This window comes from Plasmodium vinckei, assembly GCF_900681995.1.
Source record: "Plasmodium vinckei vinckei genome assembly, chromosome: PVVCY_11".
NCBI lineage: Eukaryota > Apicomplexa > Aconoidasida > Haemosporida > Plasmodiidae > Plasmodium > Plasmodium vinckei.
The window spans coordinates 1,725,998-1,746,649 of NC_051303.1; the positions used below are offsets into that span (position 1 = coordinate 1,725,998).

The 20,652-nt window shown below is 21.1% G+C and overlaps 4 protein-coding genes across 4 annotated transcripts; 2 read left to right on the forward strand and 2 right to left on the reverse strand.

Annotated features, from left to right (window-relative positions):
• Positions 1 to 1,343: 1,343 nt before the first annotated feature.
• Positions 1,344 to 2,930, reverse strand: PVVCY_1104910 (fam-a protein; the record flags this gene model as incomplete). Its single annotated transcript, XM_037634585.1, has 6 exons — positions 1,344 to 1,511; positions 1,659 to 1,883; positions 1,985 to 2,094; positions 2,242 to 2,311; positions 2,403 to 2,622; positions 2,794 to 2,930. The coding sequence occupies 6 exons, from the start codon at positions 2,928 to 2,930 to the stop codon at positions 1,344 to 1,346; spliced, it is 930 nt and encodes a 309-aa protein (XP_037490670.1).
• Positions 2,931 to 6,078: 3,148 nt separating this feature from the next.
• Positions 6,079 to 7,529, reverse strand: PVVCY_1104920 (fam-a protein; the record flags this gene model as incomplete). The annotated part of the gene is made up of 6 exons (XM_037634586.1): positions 6,079 to 6,102; positions 6,254 to 6,484; positions 6,578 to 6,681; positions 6,850 to 6,919; positions 7,009 to 7,243; positions 7,387 to 7,529. 6 exons carry the CDS (start codon positions 7,527 to 7,529, stop codon positions 6,079 to 6,081), a joined length of 807 nt encoding a protein of 268 aa, XP_037490671.1.
• A 4,789-nt stretch (positions 7,530 to 12,318) lies between these two features.
• PVVCY_1104930 (CIR protein PIR protein) lies at positions 12,319 to 14,414 on the forward strand (the record flags this gene model as incomplete). The annotated part of the gene is made up of 3 exons (XM_037634587.1): positions 12,319 to 12,375; positions 12,505 to 14,055; positions 14,142 to 14,414. 3 exons carry the CDS (start codon positions 12,319 to 12,321, stop codon positions 14,412 to 14,414), a joined length of 1,881 nt encoding a protein of 626 aa, XP_037490672.1.
• A 1,127-nt stretch (positions 14,415 to 15,541) lies between these two features.
• PVVCY_1104940 (fam-b protein) lies at positions 15,542 to 16,444 on the forward strand (the record flags this gene model as incomplete). Its single annotated transcript, XM_037634588.1, has 2 exons — positions 15,542 to 15,610; positions 15,767 to 16,444. The coding sequence occupies 2 exons, from the start codon at positions 15,542 to 15,544 to the stop codon at positions 16,442 to 16,444; spliced, it is 747 nt and encodes a 248-aa protein (XP_037490673.1).
• Between the last annotated feature and the right edge of the window lie 4,208 nt (positions 16,445 to 20,652).

Consider the following 20,652-nt stretch of genomic DNA (forward strand, 5'->3'; position numbering starts at 1 on the left):
TGCATGAAATATATTTTGGCTTATTTACATTATTGTTTATAATTTGTGAAAAAATATTCCGAAAATAATTAATAATTGAAATAAGATTGATTCATTTGCTATAATCATAGTATTTATTATTTGCATGCGGATAACTGTATATTATATACATATGTTTATATTTTATATGCATATTTAATGTATATTCTGTCTTATAACTTATGTTTTCTTTATTATTTTATATAAAATTTGGCTTTAAATACTCAAATTTGAGTGCGACGCTGTAGATTCATTTTATTAATATATTTTGGGGTATTACTTTGTAAATGCCAACCTAGAATTTTGTTCTCTTTTTTGTAATACTACAAAATAATAATTAACTTTATAAGTATCACCTTGCAACATTTAAGAACTCATTAAGTAAAATATAAAAATATATCTCGTTAATTGAAGAATAATAAAAAAGTGTGAATTTATAGAAAATATTATTATATGTTATATGTACAATTAGCCAAAATATTTTAAGTTATTCACAAATATTTATTGTTTATATAAAAATGATTAAAAAAGTAGAAATAAATAATGAAACATAAAGTTGTAAAATCAATAAATATATATAATTAATTTTTTTTCGATTCTAATATTCTTGATACCGAGGTGTTTATGTTTTATGGGGCAAGGTTATGCATTATGGGTTATTGTTTTGTTCACTGTATCTGCATTTTGAGTTATGGTTCGGAATATATTATAATATAATTTTTTATATAATTTTTATGTTGTGGGCCAGGGTTAAGATAGTGTTTGGGGAACAGATATTGGCGTTAGGTCCATGTATTATATTGTACTTAATTTGTATAATTTTGAATGATTTGATAACATTTATTAGTTTAATGAATTGTTTTAAACATATATAAGAAATAAGCTATTATAAGTGATAAAATAAATTGTAATTTTTAATATTTATATTAGTATTGATTATTTGGGTTCTGTAAGTCTTTCAAAGACAAAGTTTAAGGAACAAAATATAAATAATAAAGAAAAAAGTAAATTATATGTTAATTTGATGATGATGATCGATATATAGTTAATTATTAAGAAATTTTAAGTTTTATGATAATAACAAAAGTACAAAGATAAATTTCGAACGGTCAAAAAAAATGATCGAAGTAATATAAAGGGGAATAACACAGAAAATGTAATTGAATTATAACATTAATTATTTGATTTCATGACGAAATAAACGTATTTAATATATTTTAATACAAAAGAACGAGAAATTATATACTAAACAATCATTTAAAAACAGTCAAAATGTTGTGATTGTAATTTAAATAGATACTACGTATAAAGATAAATTAATTTTATTAAAATGTGGGTAAACAACATTTGTTAGGGCTTTGAAAACCTGCACGTGGACGATAATCATATTTATCATCTATAATGCGTTGTGCTAAGTTTAGGATTTTTGTATATTCATGATCTCTTTGTCTTTTATTGTCGGCAAACTCGGTAGAATTGCCATTATCATAGATCTACGAAAAAAAATGGATAAATATATAAAATATCTCAATATTTTGTATGTGAATATCATATAATATATGACTTATAGAGAAAGTAAATTTTGATAAATGGTAAAATAAGAAAAAATGATTATGGTATTATTTTTTGAGATTTCTTACAGCGTTGATATAAGTAACATAAACTTTATCATCAAAACGGCCACCTTTTTTAATTACAAATCCAGCTAGATTATCACGCAATTTGACTAATGCTTCCTCGGGATTAATATCAAATTCGATAGGTTTTTGTTTTTTGTAAACTTTTGTCAATTCAGTTTTTTTATTGATTTCACCGTCATACTTTATAGCTCTTGAAGGAGCTAAAATTGAACATATTGTTTTATACTACAAAATTAATGAATAAAAAATATATGAATTATGTAAATTAATATATAATAATATGAATAATAGAATTTTTAGAAAAATAATGGAAAAAATGTGCTTACAGGACGTCTTGAGCATAGACTATATATTTTTTTGGGGGGTGTATAATTAGGATCTGGGTTATGTTTTTCAAATACGACCAGATTTTTGCAGTATAAACGAGCTACTTTTGCTAAAAAATGATCATTATGGAGATATAAATGAAATATTATGATTATAAGAAAATATTAATGAAAATAATGGATAAAGAATAGTAAAATTTAAAGATACGTAAATAGTGATAAGGACATATTAAATTTATTGATTATTTTTTATGTACCATTAATAATTTTCTTATCTGGTTTTTTTTCATATTTGAAATCCCAGTAATGCCTTACTACATCAACGTACTAATGAAAAAAAAATATATCGATAAATATAATAATGATTATTTAATTTTAAGTTATTTTTATATGTTAAAAATTGCTTGTTATTTGATACTTTAGAGGCAGATGGGATGGTAAAATCAAGTCTTCCAATGTCCATATTTCCAATTTTCTTATTATATATTATGTGTTCACTTTCTGTAGAATCGGTCGAGTAATCGTGTACATCAACCCGAGAAAGTTCTTCTAAAAGATTTAAAGATTGGCCCACATACTTTAATGCTGCTAAAGCTTCTACTTTGTCTTCACTTATCTCATTTTCGTATTGTTCAAATCTTTCATTGGAAATATTATTAGTGAAAGTGAGATAATTTTTAATGGGTAAAAAAAAAAGAAAAAAATTAATTTATAAAATGGTAATATGAATATTTAATAATTATAAAGTCATGGGTTTCACGAGTATGCATATTTATATTATATGTATATATTTTTTCATTTTTTCATACATTGGTGTTGGATTATCGTTGATGAGGTAGTCTTCCTCACAATTTTGTTCATCAGTTTCGCTTGCAAATGCTACATTTTGCATATATCCTGCGATACCTAAAAGTGCTAAAGCAACCTTAATATATATTTTATTCATTTTTGTATTTGATAAGTAAAATATTAATTAAAAAATGTAAAAAGACGTTATATAAGTATATTTAAAACAGAAGGGAAAGAATATGCGAAAATTTTATAAAAAATTAATAAATATTTAAAAATAAAAAAATAATTTTATTATAATTATTTAAACGGGAAATTTTTTATTTAAATGAACTCATTGCAACGGATGAAAAATAGCATCCCAAATATTATTATTTTAATTTGTCTAATATTATAATAATATTTAAAAATACAAATTTAATTATATATAATATATTTTGTTGCTACGCTTTATGGGCGTATTATTCATTTTTTTATAGTTTCTATCCAAAAATATATATATAGGACTTTGCATGCCCTTACTTACATGCATCTTGAAAAAAAAACATATGCTTACATACCTGAATTATTTAATGAAAACAGACAATTTAAAATATAAAGAGGGGAACAAGATAAAAAGTAAATATTCGTTTTAATATAATTTTTACAATATATGATTTGGAATAACTATGATTATATATATATGCGTAATGGATAATAAACGGTTATATCGGATAGATATAATAGTAATTGTATAAAATATATAGTTATTGTTTTGTTATTTTTTGCCTTTATTTGAATATACATATTTTTTATATTTTTATGTATTAATGAATTTAATTTATCTGAAATTATATATATTATTTATATATGGTTGCAACAATTACAACTACAATAACAATATTTGAATTCATCATAACAACAGTATATTAAATTTTATGTTATAGTTAATCACAGATTTTGCAATTTTATTTTTTAATTTTAATCTGAATACAATTGTCCAAATATTAATAAAATATAAAACAATACAAAATGTAAAAAAATATATAAAATAAAATTAAATAAAAATGCAGTAAAAATTAAATAAAATTGTAAAAATAAAATTAAATAAAAATGCAGTAAAAATTACATAAAATTGTAAAAATAAAATATAGAGTATTTATATACGAATTTTTTTTTTTTAATTATATATTTTTTAATGTTAAGGTGTTCGAAATAAGGGTTTTTTGTATTATGTACATTGGGGTTAGGGTTCAGGAATATACTTACATTTTATTTTTTATAATATTTATTAGTCTATTTAATTTATTTAATATATACAATAAATTATTAAACGAACAAACACATATATTACAACTACTGTATTTTGGTCGCTAAATGTGCATAGGTCTGCAATACATAAAGAGGTGTATAAGCTTTATTATGAAATGGTCCCAAACAACAATACATATTCATAAATTACAACACTTACATTTGAGTGTTATAAATTAAATATTAAGTATGTTGAAGTATAATCTCTATATTTTGTATTTGATGTTAATTTTGAGTTTGCCATATATATTGAGTCGTGATATTATATATTATAACAGTCTATTATATAAGAAATGTGAATAACCACATTTAAAATTATATTAACACATATATATATAACATAAATTATGTTTATTAGACGAATTTTTGTATTTAACAAAATGTCTTATTTGGATGATACACCATTTGTGGTTTAATATTGTTTATGAACTTACAAAAATATAATAAGATTCGTTTAAAATAGTTGTTTATAATATAGTTCATATGCATTAATACTGAATTTTTTATGATTAATTAAGCATACTACAATATATAATAGGAAATAATAAATATAGATGTATAAAATATCGATAGAGATTCGATAAGACAACGATATCTATAAAATATGTTTTATACATCTAATATTTTTAATAATATATAAAATATATTATATTTAATTTTGTATAAAAAATATGCTGTTATACATCATATTGTATTTTTATGTTAAAATATTAATTCATATTAATAGAAACAGTTTATACGTTTTTATTGATTTACTTGTCATAATGGTATAAAATTATATTATCAATATTAATCTTGATAGTTTATATATATTATAAAATGATAAAATGCATTATATTATAAAATAATTAAAATGTAGATATATGAGTATAATAATAAAATGGCAAATATATTTTGTTCTAATAATTTTTATAATAATTAAAAAAAATTAAGTATATAGGATTAGGGTTATTATTATATGCCTATAAATATAAGATAGTAAATATTCTACAAATAATATTGAAATATTATTTTATTGTAAAAAATTCATATAATTAAATATTAATTTTATCGAAAAAGCACATAATAATTAATTTTATTTGAACAATAATATTTATACTAGGTTATTATATATCCACAAACTTATAAATTTATATTTTAAATATAGTGGTATTACGAAATAATATATGCCCTAAAATGTTGCACTTTAAAACAATGAAGCATGGAAAATTAGTAATTGGTTTAAAGTATTTCTATTGAGTGCATTAATTATCTCATTGTAGTGTACAGTGGTATATTAGTAGCAATAATAGTAACAATAATGGATTAGTATGCTACTAAATATGAACAATATATTATGTTTATTCGATAGACTATATGGATATAAATTCATTATATATATAAATATAATGGTATTCTATAACAGTGATATATAAATATATGTCTTATTAATGAATAACAAATCAATGGCATATAATAATGTAGCATAAAAAGTCATTGTTACATATATGTTAAGGATCCAATTTAGAATATGCGATTTTATATTATAAAAAACTAAATAATTGAAGAAAGTTCTAAAGATTAAATTTAAGAGCCAAAAAACGAAAGAGGGAAATAAAATACTAATAGATTATTCAGATGACATCAATTGATATAATTAAGACATATCCTATTTGGAAGTAATTAATTTTTAATGAAAGTTATTTGGGTTACAAGAACAGCTAAAATCACAGAAATAGTAAAAGAAAAAACAAAACATATCGATTTTGAGTACAAAAAGTGAATTATCATAATAATATGAAAATATGGCATAAATAAATACTTTTTATAAATTATAATACTTACGATTGTAGTTTTCATGAATTAATACATATAGATACATCTTAATATTAAACGACATAAGCAAATTATATACACAAAACATTATTATAATGAAAATAGATCGTATTATTAACATAAATCTTCTAATATTACAGTCTGAAAATATATATATGAAGGAAAAAATAATCTAAAGCTTTTCCAATAATTCACTTTTGTTAAATGGAAGAATGTCCCTTAATCTAAGAAAAAAACATAAATGGATATATATGTAAAACGTTAAAATTTTTCAAAATATAGCATATATTATAAATATGTATATTTCGTTAAAACCGTATTTTTTTACAATTGTGAAATAAATTATTATATTATTAAAATTTCTATATCGCTTACAGATTCGATATAGGTGATTTCAAGATTATCGCCTTTTTTTTCAACGAGGTATCCAGATAAGTTCACATATATTGTTATATATTTTTCATCTGTAATATCATCAATAATTTCAAAGGTACATTTGAATGAATTTGCACGTTCTAATATTGGGTTTTTATATTCTATATTGGAAGGGTTCCTATCATTTATATCTACTGAAGCCATGGCAATTATAGTTTTGTCCTTTGATATCTACAAAATTAATAAAAATATATTGCATAAATTATTGTAAATAATATGAGAAATACGATTTATAATGAAACAGAAAAGGAAAGGTTTCCTTACTTCAGTCTTTGAAACGAAAGCATAAAAATACTTCTGATAGGGTTTAGAATCTTTTTCGCAAAATTGGCGAATAAACATTAAATTTGGATTGTAAATATGGCCAACTATTCAAAAAAAATAATTTTGCATTATGTAAAATAAAATATTATGAATTTGAAGATATGAGAAGCAATAAATAATGTCATATAACGATGGCAATAATAAATCACAAGATATCGAATAAATAGTAACAATAATGTGTTAATTTGACTAATTGATTATGTTTTGTATACTTGTAACATGGCCTTTATTGAAAATATTGGGAGCTTTGCGATTCCATATCCTGTTTATTATGGCATTATACTAATGGAAACAAAGAAAGAAATATATATATAAATTATAATAATTTTTTAATTTGGCTAATAAATTTAACATTGTTCGTTAATTGATACCTGACTGGAATTATAAATATTTAAATGAACTTTTATAATATTTGTCTCGTTGTCAAATTTTTTTATGTAATAAGATATACTATCAGTAGGATTTTGTAAATATGGTTCATAACCATCTTTGGTTGTAGCATAGTATTCTAACTGTTTTGTAGCATCGTTCATAAGTTCGACCACTTCTGTATGGTCGTGACAGCGACATATTAAGTGCTTCCTTTCTTCATATATTTCTTCTGGACTGTCATTGATAAAAATAAACATATTTTTAATGTTTACAAAAATAAAGTTATTGTATTTATATTATAACATTGTTATACAAATGGATATTTAATATGGTCATAATGAAATATGTAATATGTATATATTGTTGCATTTTCTTACCTAGCATAACGACTTACTGGTGGCAAGATTATCATATCTTTTGTATCTTTTCCTGGAGCAGGTTCAGCTGCAAGGGCTCCATTATTTGCATATGCGAAAATGCTTAAAATAAATAAAGCGGTTTGAATATAAAATTTATTCATTTTGAACTTTAAAAACAAAATATTAAAATTTATATTAGTATTTTTTTTAATTAAAAATTAATAGCTCGAAAAATAGCATAAATATAATTAAAATTGAAGCAAATAATTTTCTTCAATAGAGCATAAAAAACAAATATTTATTTTAAAAAAATACAAATTATTATTTATATGGAAAATTTTATGATTTTAACATATTTATAAGTTTAATATATTTTTATTTAAATAATTTAATCATAAAACGACGTCAATAGAAGAAAATTTCATAAATAATAAATATCAAAAATTTTATGATTTATAATTTCATTAATATTATAATATTTAAAATAAATAATTTTTATTATATAAACGATATTTTTAATATATAAAATTATGAATACGTAAGTTTTATATTTTTATAATTGATTAAACTCAATTTAAAATTTATAAAACGTCGCATTGCATATGGAATCACATGGATATATTTTATTTATATGTAATAGAAAAAAAATGTTGTTTTTAGCTACAGAAAATAAATAATTTAAAATAAAAACATGCAAAAATAAATTTAGATTAAATCTATTGTACAAATTTATTTTCTTATAATTAAAATAATGCATTCTGTACAAGTATTGATTGTTATTTGAAAAAAACATAAATATAATTTTTCGAAATTGTATATCTATATCTCTGGTGATAGTAGTTATTATATATTTATATGATGAGGCATATATATAAATTAGTGATTATTTTATTTATATTTTAAATATTAAAATTAATTTTGTTATATTAAATATAACTGTTTAGTTAAACAAAAATATTCAGAACAAATATATACATTTTTATACATTTAAAATATATTATTTATTTTTATTATTTATATTAAAGTAAAAATAAAATATTAAACATTGTTAACTTATAACTGCAGGATTATATTTTTTTGGATGGTTTAAAATAGCAGTAGCATACATTCTATTATAATATACTTTCATAAATATCAAATAATTTGTTTATATTAATCAAACTTATACAAATTGTATAAGAGAATATTGCTAATAATTTAATATTAAATAATAGCATTATTATTTTACAACAATAATATATAAAAAGGAAGATAAAAGGAATAAATCATATATTATTTAAAGCGTATTGCTTTGTGGAAAAACTTTTTATAAATAAAAAAACGAATAAAAGGATATTTAGTTTAGTTTGTATCGTTTTGTATGTCATTTTGGCTGTATCAATAGATTGCTCGGAACAGAAAGTTGTCAAAACAAAATATAAACTAGTATATAGAAAATTATATAATAGTGGTTATTTACATGTTGTGACATATATATTAACCTATATATATATATATTAATATGTTTATACCTTTGTGTTATCGATCTAAGGAGTATGAAATAAAACGTATGTTCAATCGTGGTATCAAAAAAATAAAGGGAAGCAACAAAAAAAATATCCAAAATATAATGTAAAATCACTATTAAAGAATAACTATCTTAGAGATTATCTAGATGATATAGATAATAAAGATTATATAGATTTATCATATTATAGTGAATATCCCAATGATGATGATATATATAATCGTGAATATGCTAATAATGATGATGTAGATGATGATAAAGATAGTAAAGATGGTAATGTATTTAAAGGTTGCAAAAAAAGTAAACAAAGAAAAGAACATTCATATGATAAAATGATTGAAAATTTTTTAAATGACAATAAAGATCTTTCTATGGATAGATTGGAAATCGAAAAATATGTTTTAAATATTTTGAAAACGAGTCCGAACAATCAAACTGTTTATTAAATTTTTTTGAAGAATTATCAAAAGAATTTTCAAAATATAAGCCAAGTGAACAAGCTTGTTTATTAAATCTATTGAAATGATGTTAACTATAGAAGGAACAAAATAAATCTTTATAATTATCAATTAAACTACAATGTTTGATATATGATACCCTAGTTGAATGAATTATGCTATGTGTTTGTCATTTATGATCTAAAATTTTATGTTTTTATTTTATTATGTAATTATTAAAATAAATGTACTAATACATTTTTATTATACAATTGAATACAACTTTAACATATATATATATATATTCATATGAATTGTTTGTTACTATTCTTATTTGTAGTATATAGAGTTTAGGTGTTCATCCTTTACGAATATGTATTTGCATTATTAATTTGTTTATAATTTGATAATATTTTTGGTCTGTAAATATTGATAAAATATATTTACTATTCCCGTATGTTTTATCTCGAGATTATGTCTAAATACGCACCACAAAAAGGACATAGCCATTAATATGAAAGGGGTCGAATAATATATTTTACATAAGATACAATACCTTCATCAAATTCGATTGTATATATTGCATGTGGCAATATTATAACTTCACATTTTATATTTTATTGGTATTTTTTGTCTAACTATATATAAGAACCCTTATTATATATTATATAAGGCGTGTTAACCCATAGCTATGTTGAACCATGAGTAACATAGTATGTTTCTTTATTTGTATCACTATTATTTTGATTTAAATTATATTATACCAAATAAACTGTAATAATAAAACTCATTTGGAACATTTATCTGCATTATAATATACCTTCAGGTTAATATGTATATTTTTAATATTAGTTAAACAAGCTACTAATATATAATAATAAAATATAGATTCACAGGATGTCGATCGAGATTCGACAATACAACGATATCTATAAAAAACATTTATGCATCTAACATTTTTAATAATACAATAAAATTATATTATAGATATATGTATAATATTTTATTAAATTTTAACAATATATAATATTTTCGCTTTATCTGATTATTTTACATTTTATTAAAATTAATTAGTATTAATAGAAATAGTTTTGTAAGCTTTTATTTATTTTCATAAAGGTATAACATTAGATTAATCATTATTAATTTTTAAATTTTATAGTTTTGAGGTATATATATATTATATTTAGAATAGTTAAAAAATAAAATATAAAATATTAATAAAATTTGATATATATTTTGTTCTAATAATTTTTATAATAATTAAAAAAAATAGGTATATAGAAATAGGGTTATTATTATATGCTTATACATATAAGATAGTAAATATTCTACAAATAATATTGAAATATTATTTTTTATTGTAAAAAATTCATATAATTAAATATTAATTTGATCGAAAAAACACATAATAATTAATTTTATTTAAACAATAATATTTATACTAGGATATTATATATGCACAAACTTATAAATTTATATTTTAAATATAGTGGTATGACGAAATAATATATGCCATAAAATGTTGCACTTTAAAACAATGAAACAAGGAAAATTAGTAATTGGTTTAAAGTATTTCTCTTGAGTGCATTAATTATTTCGTTGTAGTGTACAGCGGTATATTAGTAGCAATAATAGTAACAATAATGGATTAGTATGGTACTAAATATGAACAATATATTATGTTTATTTGATGCACTATATGAGTATAAATTAGTTAAATATGCTCTTAAAGGTATGATAAGATTAAAATTGTATGCATAATAAATCAAATAAAATACTACATTTTGTTGCTAAGTATATTTTATTATGGTGCTATGACATTAAAGTTATCAATCAATATAATAATAATTCCATAATGCTCGTTAAAAATACAGCTATTTCGTTATATAAATAAATAACGTTTTATTATAAAATATATAACACATAATATATGTTTATATTATAAGTATAAATGTGTACTTAAAATGGTAGATCATATTATATTGATTCTCAAATTAATTAATTATTCTAACCAAAGTATTTATAGAATTTTTAAATAAAAATTAATATATTAAATTATATTTATTTTCTTTATTGTTTAAAATACATTTATTATCATTTATATATTAAATAGATAATAAGAACGAAAAGAATAATATACATTTTATATATAATAACAATTACCCCCAAACTAATTTATATTCATATTCATTTTAATTGTAATAGCTCAATTACCCTAATTTGTAGATTATACTTTTTTAATTTTAAAAATTATATAAAATATGCACTAAAAACTATTCATTAACTATATTTATATATAAGAAATGTTAACACATAAGCAAAGTTATTACACGTTCTAAAATGAATTATTAATTTATATATATTAATTAAGATAATTAAGCATATTATATATCATTTGTTTAGAAAAAGAAAATATTAAATTATTTCTTAATGCTAAATTTAAACACAAATAGTGTTTTATATTTGTTAGAAATTATATAAAAAAGTGTAATATTTCACGCTGAACAATAGCATATATCAATACATGGTATTCAAATAATGAGATACAAATACATTTTTAACAATTATAGTAATAGCACATTTTTAATTCTTTATATATTTATAATAATATAAAATTGTTTATGCTTTTACTATAAATCAAGAAAATGCATAGTTCTATATGTAGAAGCGTATAATAATTAGAAAATATGTTTTATTTAAACTTATTAAAATGTTACACAAAATTATACAATGAAGCTATTACAAATATTATTAAGAATAGCGATATTTCGCATATGATAAAAATGTTTCGAACAAATCACAAAACAAGGATACTTATCTGAATCGTAACAAAAGTGGATATGTGTTTTATTTTATTATATTGTTGTATATTAATTTTAAATTAATATTATTATTGAGAAAAATGCTAATAGTGTGTTTAACTACTAGAAATTTCACATATAAAGGCAAATAATTGCATAAACTTTTTGGCATAGTATATAAGTTTTATGTAAAAACAATATAATGGCAATCAAAACTTTAAAAACGAACTTACAATCCTATGGACAAACACTAAAAATGGTAAATAACTTTATTTTAAAATAAAACATATCTATCCTTAATTTTATTATGTTTAATTTACATTTAAATAATATTAAATTTTATTTGATAAATTTTGAATTAATGTATATTTTTATAACTATTTCTTAGTGTGAATTTCTTATTAAAGGTGATAGTTATTTTAAAGGTAAAAATGTCGATACGACGAAAATTAACAAAGAAATATCCATCAAAAGTTATTGCTATAATGATGATTGTAAAACAAATGGAGAACGTATTAATGCTTTGACCGTATATATATATATGAAATTCAAAAATTCAATAAGAGCAACTGATTATAATACGTATGATGAATGCTTATTGATGTGGCTAAGTGATAAATTACTTAAGATACGCAACGAAAGCAAAGAGAAAAAGGTTAAACCCCCCTATATTGATACTATTACTTTAAAAGATGCTTATGAGAAATATTTAAAGAATCATAAAGTAATATTGGATTATTGGACTTTTTTTGATATTATAAAGGGTTTGAAAGAAGCTAATCTTAGGTATATGAGCGAATTTTATTTATTACTTAATAGAATATGTAAAACAATTGTAGATCATAAAGATAACGGTGCTGAAAGTAATAATCTTTCTAAATATTCTAAAAATTGCCTTAATCAATATAGAAGCCTTTATTTAAGCATTTCTGAATGCGACTCATATCTTCGTTTATTGAATAAATTAAAAGGTATATATGATGATTTTAGAAGTTATGCTATTACGAAAAATAGTTCAAACAATAATTTAGCAACTAATTTAAAAAAACTTACAAAACCAAATGGAGAAGAGATGGACGCGGTGAGATATTTTAAACCATATAAAATCCCTAAAAAAAAATGTTATTCCCAAAAAAAAAAACCTACAACCCCCAAAGATTCAAAACCTAATCCAGGACCAGCACCACAATCATCAGAGCCACAACAAACACAAACACCAACACCATTACCAGGACCAGGGCCACCGCAGGCGCAAAAAAAAGATTCATCTTCACTACCACAACCTCCAAACCCACCAACAGATAATAATCAGAAAACATCACCACCATCTGCATCAGACCCAGCTTTAGGAAACAACCAAGAAGATTTAGATAAATCATCAAAAGACCCATCAAGTGAACAAGAAGATTTAGAAAACAACAAAAAACTACTGAAAATTTTAATTGATGGTCAAATTACGTTTGAAATGTATCGTTCCCCTTTTCATAATGTATACACTGAAATTAAAAAAAGAGTAAATGAAAGTATATCATCAGCTATAGAAAAGGCTCATACTAATTATATATATATTAGTAATAAAATTAATGACGCTATTAAACAATTAAGTGAACAACTTCAAAAGGTCTCAACACCTGCAAAAGAAACAAAAGACCCTCACGATCATAAAAAACTTGAACATAAAAGCCCCTCTTCATCATCAACAGATCCACAAACACAAAATTCACATCAAACAAATCCGTCAACAAATATCTCATTAAACGGTCAAAAGGACGTATTCACACATTCTAACAATCTGATGACAAATTCAGTACCTGATGCAGGAATAAAAGAAAGTACACCGAAAGTAATACTTCTAGGAAATATATTTAAAAGAGGGGTACCAACTTACGTTAAAGCTATAGTTATTTTAATACCCATTATTTTATTAATTGTGTATAAGGTAAATAATAATATAATTACTAAATACAACACTTAAAGAATTTTCATTATTGCAAAATATTATATATTTCTCATATTTTATGTTAGTATTTATCATCTGGATGGAGAAAGGAAATGAAGAGAAAAAAAAACATGAAAAGGGTTATAAATTCAATTGTAGGAAAAAAACAAATACAAATAATTATAAAATCATCTAATCAAAAAAAGAATACTAAAAAATCTATAAATTCCGTTTATTGGGAAAAATCGCCATCATTAAATATATACAAGATTATGCAGGCTGATCCTGTACCATTTATTAATTTATTTTTTTTGTTGATTTTTTTTGTTTATAAAAGAAAAGAAAATTCTTTGGAATGATAAACTAATTAACTTATATTTGAAATCGAATTAAAAAATGTATAAAATTAAAGAATGCTAAATAGTAAATTTGTCTATTAATATAATTAATTTTTATAAAAGGGAGCCAGGTTAAGGCTTCATTTCATATTTTATAATAAAACATAAAATAAATTTTCTATATGATGGAATTCTCTATTATAACAGGGTTATAATATTCCATTTTCAATTATTATTTATAAAAGTTAAAATATTTTATTGTTTAAATAAAAAAGACGTATTAACATTTTTTAAAGAATATGATGAAAAAAAAAAATAATACCATTAAATATATTTCTTTTTTCGATTTGGAATAAATGAATTTGTATCCTTTTCAATAAATTGGTTATATATGTATTATTTTTTTTATTTAATATGCAATTTGATTTTGTTTGAATTAAATTTGAAAACATGAATATGCTATGCAATTTTAATAGAAATAATAAACATGATGTTGTATATTCTGAGATATATTTATAAATAAAATTATTACATACCAGTCGGTGAAAAAAAATTTGCAAAAAAGCGGTAAATAAAATATATTAAATTAAAAACCATTTAAATGTAAATAACAACGACGATTTTTTTATGTTTTCATTATATGTTTGTATTTATTCATATAAAAAAAATATATGTATCTAATATTTTATTATTTAATTGATGCTTATTAATTTGTTCGTATGTAAACAAAAATAGAAAAATGTAAGTTTATAAATATACAACTTACAACCGTATCATTAAATATACCAATATATTATAAATTATATTAAAAAACAGTTTGCATAACAAATTTCAAAAAAATATTTTTTATGGAAAAATTATTATATACATGTATTTTTTTACTATTAAAAATGTTGTATTTTTAGAGAAAAATTAATATTTATTTGAAAAAACAAGTAATATAATATTTATATCCATAAATGCTTTTAATGAATATGACGAAGGTTATTACAACAGTTACATTAATTAATTCTATAGAAAACGAAAAAAATTAATAAATGTCATAGTTTTTTATAAATATATTCATTTATTTATATATTTTAGAACAAAAAATTAATAAATATGAAGTTATTATCATTATTTCGTTTATTTAATAAATAAAATTAAAAATGATAATTAAAATTTTAAAATATGTTTTGTTTTCAGTTATTACTTGCTATTTTGAATATGCCAAAAAAGTAAGTTACATACTATTTGATTATATTTTCCGTATCTATTTGTTTTACATTAACCTTATATTATTGTTTCATGTATCGGTAAAAAGCTTATGCTATGTTAAAGACACAATTAAAACTAATTATATATATGTTAATGAATATTTCATTTGTTTGCAGGAATTATACTTTATAAACGAAAGAAAGATATATCTTGAAAGGAATATAATAAATTTTAAAAATAATAGGATATTAGCAGATGCAGGCAACCAATTCGATTTAAATAATTTTTATGAATCAACCTTGAGTCTTGCAAATAAATTTAATGACTATAATGATGATGACGAAGATATAATATATCTTCGAAATATTATAGATTCACATGTAAAGAAGTATAAAGAAAGTAATACAACACCCAATTTAAATAATTTAGATGGGAAAACGAAAAAATTAATTCATAAAATTCAAAAAGAATTAAATGAAGCAAAAAAAGAACTCGATAATGAAAGGAATGGCGAATTATCAATACAGCCAATACAAGATAAAAGAGTAATAAAAAAAAGTGAAAATATTTTTGAGATTGATGAAGATAAAATTAACGATAAATATAATAAAATTACATTAAGTAATTGTTATACGAAATTAAAAAAAATTTCAAAGTCTAAAAAATCAAAAAAAAAAATAATTATAAAGATGATGTTGTTGACTGCAACACTTTCTGTGATAATAGCATTAGGAATGATGAACCAGATAATCTTACTTGGATTTTTTTTGGGTTTCTTATGTTTTATTACCGGAGAGAATGAATGGCTTTATGAATTACAAAGAGAATTAAAAAACAATTTTTATTGTACTTGATTAAATGGTTAAAAATAATATATTTAATATTTTATAGCACAAAAGTTACGTTTTTTACATTTTATAGAATAATTAAATTTGATTTATTGTTTATTTTATTCATAATGTTATTATTATGTGCATTTTAATTTAATATATAATCACGCTATATAATTAATTTATCTTTGTTTAGTGTTTGTCAAAACACATTTACCCCTTCCATGCATATATATTAATGGATTTTAAATATACACATTTTTAGTTAATAATTATAATATTTTGAATAAACATAATTTAAACACATTTATTAATAAAACTATAAGCAATATAGGAGATTTAGATTCATATTTAGGGTAAGGGGTCTATACTATGGGTTATAGTTTTATTCTAAGAAATCTATGCTTTGGGCTAAGGTTATATTTTCATTTAATTTTTTATAATTTGATTAAATATTTTTTCCACCCTTTATGGATAATCTCGATATTATGTCTAAATACGTACCCAAAAAAGGGCGTAGCCATTAACATGAAAGGGGTCGTATAATATATTTTCCGCGTGTTATAATATTTTCATCGAATTAGTTTGTATATATTAAATGTGGCAATATTATAATGTCACATTTTATATTTTATTGCTAATTTTGTCTAACTATATATAAGAGCCCTTATTATATATTATATAAGGCCTGTTAACCCATAGCTATGTTGAACCATGAGTAACACAGTATGTTTCTTTATTTGTATCACTATTATTTTGATTTAAATTATATTATACCAAATAAACTGTAATAATAAAACTCATTTGGAACATTTATCTGCATTATAATATACCTTCAGGTTAATATGCATATGTTTAATATTATTTAAACATAATACTAATATATAATAGGTAATCATAAAATATGGATTCATTAAATATCGATCGAGATTCGACAATGTAACATTATCTATAAAAGGCATTTCCTGCATCTAACATTTTTAATAATACAATAAAATTATATTATAGATATATGTATAATATTTTATTAAATTTTAACAATATATAATATTTTCGCTTTATCTTATTACTTTACATTTTATTAAAATTAATTAGTATTAATAGAAATAGTTTTGTAAGCCTTTATTTATTTTCATAAAGGTATAACATTAGGTTAATCATTATTAATTTTTAAATTTTATAGATTTGAGGTATATATATTATATTTAGAATAGTTAAAAAATAAAATATAAAATATTAATAAAATTTCATATATATTTTGTTCTAATAATTTTTATGATAATTAAAAAAATTAGGTATATAGAAATAGGGTTATTATTATATGCTTATACATATAAGATAGTAAATATTCTACAAATAATATTAAAATATTATTTTATTGTAAAAAATTCATATAATTAAATATTAATTTTATCGAAAAAGCACATAATAATTAATTTCGTTTGAGCAATAATATTTATACTAGGCTATTATATATATACAAACTTATAAAATTATATTTAAAATATATTGCTATTACGAAATAATATATATGTTATAAAATGCTATACTTTAAAACAATGAAGCAAGGAAAATTACTAATTGGTTTAAAGTATTTTTATTAATCGCATTAAATATTCCGTTGCACTATACAGCGATATAGAAGGAAGTAATAATGATAACATTAGATAAAGTATTAAATACGAAAAATTATTAAATTCATTTGATTTGAATACGTTGATATATATTAATTATATATATTATTTAAAACTTAAAAGATGCGGAAGATAAATAATTATTATAATTTACACTTGAGTATAATTTTATTGTAGTAATATTAATACTAAAAAGTCACACTTTATTAATTCTATTAATAATTTGAATAAAAATATAGTTTTCTATATTGAGCTAAATGCTTCATATAAAATAGGGAGTATATAATATTCTTAGGTTCTAAGTAGTAATATGCACTAGAATGATAAATATGCTTACATTGTTTCTAAAAGTTTATTACTACCACTAAATAAGAACAAATGTTAAACTAATAAAAATAACAAATTTAAATTTAAATAATAGGAAAATAATTTTACTGAACTATTTTTTATAGCTTAAGTTGGATTTCATATTTATATATTAAATAATTAATAAGAATAATATATTTATATATACTAATTTAATTTTAAAACCTATTTAGGTGCCATGCTGATTTTAATTGCACATTTGTACTTTATCTTAGAAAGATACATATATAAAGTGTAATTTATTTATTAAAATATATTTTATATTAGGAATATTCATATACAAATAAATTTATTGCACATTATAAATATGGAACACATTATATTATTAATTAAAATATAAATACAAACTAAATATGATATATTTAGGAAAAATAATAATAATAATTTATTTTTGGATATTATAATTTAAATAAACAATTTGATTTACATTTATTAGGATTAATGCTAAAAAATGTAATATTTGTACGGAATAATAACTTATATCAATATATGATGTCAACAATGAGATACAAATATATTTTTATTAATTATAGTAATACTATACTTCTAATTCTTTATATATTTATAGTAATATATTCTCCGATATCGCTTTATTAAAAAAAACATATAATTTTTCTATATATTTAAACTTATGATTGTAAGGGCGTATGCTAATTTAAACCCATTACAAGGCTACACAAAATTATATAATGGAATAATTCTAAACTCATTAAAAGTAATGGCCTTAAAAATATATATTTAATTTATATATATGATGAAATTTGTTTAAATAAATTAAAACGTAAGGCGGTTTAGATAAATTGCCATAAAAAATAAAAGTAATGTTCCTTTATTAACTGTGCTATTACATATTAGCTTAAATATCCAATGTAATCAGAATGTTCATAACTGTAACTTTTGTTTGGTTCGATATATATATTTTTTATATAAAAATATTATGATGCCAAGTATAGAAAAATTAAAGATAAAATATCATTACAATGTCTAGTAAATTAGTAAGTATATATTTTTTAAATAAAGCACGTATATTTCCATTTTTTGAATGCTGAACTACTTATAAATTATTATTAAATTGTATTTAAATACAATTTTTATTAGCATTTATTTTATATTTGTTTTAAAAAATGTTTTCTTAGTGTAAAATCCTTATCGAGGTTGATGAATACTTTACCAATGAAATTGTCGATGAAGGCAAATTTAATAAAAACAAATCATTGCAACTTAAATGCCCTCGAAAAGGGCAAGAAAATAAATGCACAACTAATAATGAAAGAATTAACGCTTTGGGAGAATATTTATACAAAAAAATTCCTGGAAATTCTGATGAATTTAAAGGGAAAGGAATTAAAGATAACATCCATATTGAATTTTTTATGATGTGGCTAGGTGATAAATTATTTAAGACAAATAAAAACTACGAAGAAACTCTGGAAGTATCTTATGAAAAACATCTAAAGAAAATTACAGGAAAATTTGAATATTGGGATGCTTTAAATAGCAAAGAAGTTTATAAGAGCGCTACTATTGTAAGAATGCACATATTTTATAACTTACTTAATAGTATATGTAAAACAATTAATGAATTGAACGAAAACCTAAATAATACTGATCCCAAGAATCTTAAAAAATATGGCACCCAATGCCTTAACTTATATAGAAATATTTATGAATCTGTTAAAGAATGTAAATCATATATCCATTTATTGGATAGTTTAAAAACAATATATGAATATATAAAATCGTATAAAATTACTGATAATAAAAGTATTGAAGATTCTAAAAAAGTTTTATTATTTGCTTCTACTCCATCTCTTACAACGTCTGATAATCAAAACAAGTATTTTATACCTAATTATGAAATACTTAGCTTTAATAATCAAGAGTGTGGAAAAGTAAAATTGAAGGATAAGAAAGATGGGGAAAAAGATTCATTACCAGATTTACAGAATACACAAGGCGATAGATTACCTAAAAAGCCCAAGGCAGGAAATCAAGGAAGCATTACCCTAACTCCAGAATTACGACGAATACTGGAAGAACGAAGAAAACAACGGAAAGCAGGAACAAAACAACCACGACCACAATTACAACCTCGACCACCACCAGCACCTACACCCAAAGCAGACGTAAAATCACCACAACAACCACAAATACCACCACAAAAGAAAGAAAAATCATCACGACCAGTATCAGTACCATCAGCATCAACACCAGTACTGCCTTCAAAAGATG